The sequence below is a fragment of the Hypanus sabinus genome, chromosome 2, assembly GCF_030144855.1.
Source record: "Hypanus sabinus isolate sHypSab1 chromosome 2, sHypSab1.hap1, whole genome shotgun sequence".
Classification (NCBI taxonomy): domain Eukaryota; kingdom Metazoa; phylum Chordata; class Chondrichthyes; order Myliobatiformes; family Dasyatidae; genus Hypanus; species Hypanus sabinus.
Window position 1 is genome coordinate 192,429,730 of NC_082707.1, and position 7,424 is coordinate 192,437,153.

Below are 7,424 nucleotides of genomic sequence, written 5' to 3' on the forward strand. Positions count from 1 at the left end.
ACTGTTTATTTCTTATTGTAACTTATAGTACATTTTATCCATTCCACTACACTGCCACCGCAAAACAATAAATTTAATGACATATGACAAAACACCAAGACATGGAACTTCTTCCAACCAGTATCTTGTTAGCAAATGTACAGTTGCTGGAAAACAAGACTGAGGACCTAAGGGGCAGATTGCTGTATCAGAGAGAAATGAGGAACTGCCATGTTCTACATTTCATAGAGATATGGCTCACTCTGGACTTGATGGCTGTGTCAGTAAGACCTGAAGGCTTCTTGATACACAAAATGGAATGGACTGCTGATTCAAAGAAGGCAAAAGGTGGGGATTTGTGTATCTTGATAAACTGTATCTGGTGTGTAGACATAAAGGCCTTGTTGCGCTCTTGTTCTCCTGAGCTAGAACATCTAATGATTAAGTGCCAACCATTCTACTTATCCAGAGAGTTCCTCTCCATGATCCCGACCACAATTTATGTACCACCGAAGGCTGGTGTTTAGTAGGCACTCAAGGGACTAAGTGCCACCACCAGCAACCAAGAAACAGCTGACCCTGATGACTTTCAAATCATCGTCAGGGAATTCAGTCAGGCTTATTTGAAAAAATCTCTGCCCAATTATCATCAGCATATCACCTGCAGCACCAACAAGTCCCAAAACATTTGACCACTGCTGTACTACGATCAGGAATGCTTGCCATTTCCCACCTGAGAAATGACTTGGGTCAACTCCAATTTGCCTATTGTTACAAACAGTCATCAATAAACTTCATTGGTTCTTCACTCAACCTCAGAACATCTGGACAGTGAAGGGGTATACATCAGGATGCTCTTCATTGACTGCAGCTCAGCATTCTATACTATCGTGCCCCCAAAACTTATGAATAAGCTTCAAGACTTAGTCCTCAATACCTCTCTCTGCAGCTAGATCCTTCATTTCCTCACTTGCAGACCCCAGTTGTTTCAGATTGGCAATAACCCATGCCCACACTCTGGAAAGTCCAATCACCTGGTTGTACTTCTGTTGAGACAGAGACTAAAGACCACAGCACCAGTGGTAAGGACTGAGAAGGTATGTCAAGGAGCTGGAGGAGCACTTACACTACTGCATTGAGTTGGTGGGCTGGACAATATTCAGGGATTCATCTTTGAATCTGAATGAATATACCACAATTATTGTCAACTTCATCAAGACCTGTGTGGATGAATGTGTGCCTTCAAGAACAAAATGGATATACCCAAACGAAAATCCATAGATGAACAGGGATATTCAGAGTTTGCTGAGGACTAGATCTGTGGCGTTCAAGGCTGATGATCCAGAGCTATACAGTAAGTCCAGGTACAACCTATGGAAGGCTATTTTAAGGGTGACTTGGAGGCTGGTGTCAGAACATCTTTCAAGAAGGTAAACACTCGCAAGGCATCAGGTCTGATGATGATATCCCTGGTAGGACTCTGAAAACCTGTGCCAACCAACTGGCAAGGACATCTTCAATCTCTCACTGCTGCAGTGGAAGGTTCCCACCTGCTTCAAAAAGGCAACAATCATACCAGTGGTCAAGAAGAGCAGGGTGAGCTGCTTCAACCACTATCATCTAGAGGCTCACGTCTATTGAGATTAAATGTTTGGACGATTGGTCATTGCTAGAATCAACTCCAGCCTGAACAAAAACCTGGAGGCACTGCAATTTGCCTCTCATCACAACAGGTCTACAGAAGATGCAATCCCACTGGCTCTCCACTCAGCCTTGGATCATCTGGACAATAGTAAAACCTAACAGCCACTGTTTATTGACTACAGCTCAGCGTTCAACACAATCATGCTCTCAGTTCTGATCAACAAATTCCAAAACATGGGCCTCTCTGCCTCCCTCAGGAGCTGGATCCTTGACTGTGAGACTGTAGTCTGTGCAGATCGGAAATATCATCTTCTCACTGACAGTCTACACAGGTGCACCATAAGGATGCGTACTTAGCCCACTGCTTTACTCTCTCTGCATCCACAATTGTGTGGCTAGGTACAGCTCAAACGGCATCTATAAATTTGCTGATGACAAATCTATTCTTGACAGAATTTCGGATGGGACGAGGGGGTGTTGCAACAACAATATTGCACCCAACATTGGTAAGACCAAGGAACTGATTGTGGACTTCAGGACGGGAAAGTTGAGGGAACACATACCAGTCCTCTTTGATAGATTAAACGTGGAAAGGCTGAGTAGTTTCAAGTTCCTGGGTGTCAATATCTGAGGATCTATCCCTGGCCCAATGTATTGATGCAATTACAAAGAAGGTACGACAGCGGCTGAATTTCATTAGGAGCTTGAGGAGAAATAGTATGTCACCCAAGACACTCACACCTTTTTACAGCTGTGCTGTGGAGAGCACTCTAACTGATTGCATCACCGCCTGGTATGGAGCGGCCTGCACAGGAATGGAAAAAGTTGCAGAAAGTTGAAACAGTCATGGGGACTAGTCTCTCTAGTATCGAGGACATCTTCACAAGGTGATGCTTCAAAAAGGCGGCATCCATCATTGAGGACCCCCGTCACACAGGACGTGCCCTCTTCTCATTGCTGCAATCCTGAAGACACACATTCAATGTTTCAGGACAGCTTCTTCCACTCTACCATCAGATTTCTGTGTATATACTTCTTAATATAATTTATAGTCCTTATTTGTCTGTATTCCAATGTACTGCTGCTGCAAAACAACACGTTTCACAGCATATGCCAGTGATATTAAACCTGACCCTGATTCTGAACAGGTCCTCCACAATCTCCATCTGCACAGGTGCACCACAAGGCTGTGCGCTTAGCCCCCTGCTCTACTCACTTTATACTTACGCCCAGCTCCAGTGCCAGACTTAAGCTTGCTGATGACATCACTGTCATTGGCCGAATCAAAGGTGGTGATGATTCAGCATAAAGGAGGAAGACTGAAAATCTGATTGAGTCGTCAACAACAACCTCTCACTCAATGTCAGCAAGACCAAGGAGCTGGTCATTGACTTCAGGAGGAGGAAACTGGAGGTCCATGATCCAGTCCTCATGAAAGGAGCAGAGGTGGAGAGGGCCAGCAACTTTAAATTCCTTGGTGTTACTTAAAAAGATCTGTCTTGGTGTCCGGCACGTAAATGCCATTACAATAAAGTACGAGAGCGCCTCTATTTTCTTAGAAGTTTGTGAGATTCAGCATGCTATCTAAACCTCTGACAAACTTCTCTGGATGTGTTTTAGAGAGTACATTGACTGGTTGTATCATGGCCTGGTATGAAAACAGCAATGCTCTTGAATGGAAAAGCCTACAAACAGCAGTGGATACGGCTCGGTCCATCATTGGTAAAGCCTTCCCCACCGTTGAGCACACCTACATGGAGAGCTGTCCCAGGAAAGCAGAATCCATCATCAAGGACTTTCACCACCAGGTCATACTCCCTTCTTGCTGCTGGTACAGGAGCCTCTGGACTCTCAACACCAGGTTCAGGAACATTTATTACCCCTCAATTATCAGGCACTTGAACCAGAGAGGACAACTTCATTCATCTTCACTTGCTCCATCACTGAGCTGTTCCTACTACCTACTGACTCACTTTCAAGGACTCTGCACCTCATGTTCTCGATATTTATTGCTTATTTATTTGTCATTAGCATTTTGGTTTTTCTTCTTGTTTTGTATTTGCAAAGTTTGTTGTCATTTGCAAACTGGTTGTTGTCCATCCTATTGGGGCGGTCTTTCATTGATTCAACTGTGTTTCTTGTATTTACTGTGAGTAGCTGCAAGAGAATGAATCTCAGGGTTGGATATGGTACTTTTATAATAAATTTATTTTGAACTCTGAACTTTGACACGACAGTGATAATGAACCTGATTCTGTTTCTGCTGGAGTGAGGGCCGCGGCAGGTACCCCTGCACCTTGGAGTGAGACCCAGGATGACACCCGGCTGTGGGTGCTTCCTCCTGTAGGAAGAGCAGCCTGTTCTGGGAGGACCACAAGGTCTCATTGAAGATGCAGTAAAAAGCTTTTTTTGCATAACTGTATACTGATAGTGATCAAATCATCACAGAATAGATTGAGGTAGAATACAGTAAAACATCACAGTGCAGAATAAAGTGTAAAAGCTACTGAAATGTGCAGTGTAGGTATATGAGAAAGTGAAAGATCATAATGAGGTCGATTGTGGGGCCATGAGTCCTTCTTATTGTACAAGAGTCTGATAACAGTGGGATAGAAACCGTCCCTGCGCCTGGTGGGACGTGATTTCAGGCTCTTATACCTTCAGACCGATGGGAGAGGGGAGAGGAGAGAATGTCTGGAGTGAATGGTCTCTTTGATTATGCTGACAGTGACAGAGTGCGTAGAGGGGAGGCTGTTTGCTGTGATGTGCGGAACTGTGACCACAACGCTCCGCAGTTTCTTGCGGTCACAGCGAGAGCAGTTGCCATACCAAGCTGTTGTACATCCAGACAGTATAATCTTTATGGTGCTGTGGTGAACTACATATACCTGTCTGGACACGCCCCTCTGCTGACTGCTCCTGCGGCTCCTCCCACAGACCCCTGTATAAAGGCGATTGGAGGCACTGCTACCCCCTCAGTCTCCAGGATGTTGTGTGGTCATTTCTTGCAGCTAATAAAAGCCTGTCGTTTGCCTCCCGACTCTGAGAGTTATTGATGGTGCATCAGGTGCACTGATAAAAATTGTTAAGGGTCATACAGGATCATTTTGTGAGGCATTGTACAATTCAGAATAAGGGCGGGGGTAATGCTGTGTCGAACCCTGGTTAGAAGATCTTTTGTCGTGTAAGCAATGGAAAGTTTTTTCCAAGTAGTAGTTACCAGATGAGATTTAATTGGAGCAGTGAGTTGTTTTGGCCTGAACTCTGCTGCCTGAGAAATTGGCCAAAGCAAATTCAGCCCTCCTCACCACTGAGCACAGTTAAGTGGAGCATTGGTGCACGAAAGCAGCATCCATCATCAGGGACCACCTAGGACGGGGGTCGGCAACCTGCGGCTCCCGAGCCATTTGTGGCTCTTTCACCTCTGTGCTGCGGCTCCCTGTGGCTTTGGGAAATAATTGGTCAGTATTTAATTAAAATGTATTTTATGTTAGTTTGTTAGCTTTTGAAATGTAATTATGGTGATCTTGTACAACCTAAGTGTAGCGACACATTTCCTGCCACATCCGAAACGGCTCACAATTAGCCAGCATTCCGGCTAAGGGAGATAGCCTACGGGGGTTTGTGAGTACGCGTCTTTTGCAGCATCTGCGTCCATGGGGGCTGGGTTGAGGGAGGCTTAAAAGCAAGGCTGTTTAGTTCGAATAAAGCTATCTTTGACTGCAGTTTACTGACACCGCTACAACGTGTTTTTATCGCTGGCTGTCCAGACGGAAGGTGCTGAAACGCTTTGTCGCGTGTCTGGAAGAAGTGAAAACTTTCCTGGGCAGCAAAGGGCTCACCTTTCCTGAGCTGGAACAGCCAGAGTGGCTGGAAAAGCTACACTTCATGGTAGACATGACAGCGCACCTGAACACGCTGAACACAGCTCTTCAGGGGAAAGGACGTACAGCCCTGCACATGTTGGAGGATGTTTTGGCATTCGAGCGCAAGTTGACAGTGCTTGCCAGAGATTTACAGAAAGGCACTTTGTCTCACTTCCCCAATTTGAGAGAGTTCAAACAAGGTCACGACATGATAATTTCGGAGTATTTACATTCTGCAATCATCGCAATGCAAACATCGTTTGGGAAACGTTCCTGTGAGTTCAGAGAGGAAAAAAACACATTATCCTTCCCGGTCACTCCCTTAAGCATCGATCCTTCCCTACTGAATACGACTGCATTGGCAGGTGTGAGTCAACCTGATCTTGAGATGGAACTGGCCGACATAGCCGACAAAGACATATGGGTGTCCAAGTTTAGACGCTTGACAGCAGACCTTGAAGATGTTGCCCGTCAGAAGGCCGTTCTTGCTCAGAAACACAAATGGAGTGATATTGAAAACCTCACAGATGACAGCTTGCGATCCTGTGTAAAGATGAAGGTGACATCATACAGCCCTGATGTGCAGACGCTGTGCGCTGAGGTCCAGGAGCAGAAATCCCATTAACCAAGTATGATAAATATTTTAATTGCCTATTATTTTACTTATATTCATATTTTTTCATTGTTCAGTGAAATAGTCCTTTCATTTTTCAGGATGACAGCTGGCTGACGTTATTTTTGGTTTGCTGCTGGCGGAAAATTTAAGTTCGGCGTTTTTCATAAATACAAGAAGGACTCAAATAGACATTGAATATTTTACTTAAAAGTAACTTTCAACCCAACGTCTTTTTTTCGGAGTTCAAAATGTTTTTGTTGCATGCAGAAATGTAATTTCGTTTTCTCTGCAGGAGTTCATCAATTTCATAAATGCAACACATTATAGTTTGTTTATACATAGCATAAAGGCAAAAAAAACGTTGTATGCAGTGTTATTTCATTTTAAATGTCAAACGGGTTTTGCGGCTCCCAGTGTTTTCTTTTCTGTGGGAAACGGGTCCAAGTGGCTCTTTCAGTGGTAAAGGTTGCTGACCCCTGACCTAGGACATCCTCTCTTCTTGATGCTGCCATCAGGAAGAAGGTACAGGACTCATACCACCAGGTTATCCCTCAACCATCAGGCTCCTGAACCAGAGGAGATAACTTCACTCACCCTATCACTGAACTTATAGACTGACTTTCAAGTACTCTTCATCTCATGCTCTTGATATTTATTGTTTATTTATCTATTATTATTAATTTTATTATTTATTTTTTTCTTTTTCTTTTTGTATTTTCTTTTGGCTGTCTGCCGTGCTGATGGGGTCTTTAATTGATTTATTGAGTATGCTAGTAAGCAAATGAATCTCGGGTGACATATATGTATTTTGATAATAAATTTACTTTGAAATTTAATCTTTGAACAAAAGATTAAAGTCTCTGTCCAGTCCCTGACTCTCCCTGCGACACTTGTTAGCTTGCCAACTCAAAGTTTGGAGGACAAATTAGTATTTATATTTGCAGAATCAAGAGGTGTACGACATAGAAACGGGCTCCAGTAGAGGTACATAGAGTATGAATCTTTTCCCTTGGTGGAAGAATCTAGGACAAAAGGGCATAAGTTTAAAGTGAGAGGTGAGAGAATTAGAGGGGATTTGATGCTGATTGTTTTTCACACTGGGGGTGGTTGGATTCTGAAATTCACTGCCTGAGGTGAATAAGTGGGTAGGCACTCACACAACATTTACAGAGAATCTAGACAAGCACTTGAATCGTCAAAGCACAGAAGGCTATGGAATGGGACTAGTATCGGTAAAAATGAGTCTTCTGCATGGGCAAGGTGGGTTGAGTAGACAGTTTCTGTGCTGCACAGTGACTCTAAGGATGCATTAATGCCAC

At 43.9% G+C, this 7,424-nt stretch overlaps 1 protein-coding gene across 1 annotated transcript; it reads left to right on the top strand.

Annotated features, from left to right (window-relative positions):
• The first annotated feature begins 5,014 nt into the window (after positions 1 to 5,014).
• LOC132405723 (general transcription factor II-I repeat domain-containing protein 2-like) lies at positions 5,015 to 6,252 on the top strand. The gene is made up of 2 exons (XM_059990761.1): positions 5,015 to 5,084; positions 5,394 to 6,252. The coding sequence occupies exon 2, from the start codon at positions 5,512 to 5,514 to the stop codon at positions 6,112 to 6,114; it is 603 nt and encodes a 200-aa protein (XP_059846744.1). The 5' UTR covers positions 5,015 to 5,084; positions 5,394 to 5,511; the 3' UTR covers positions 6,115 to 6,252.
• The last annotated feature ends 1,172 nt before the right edge of the window (positions 6,253 to 7,424 follow it).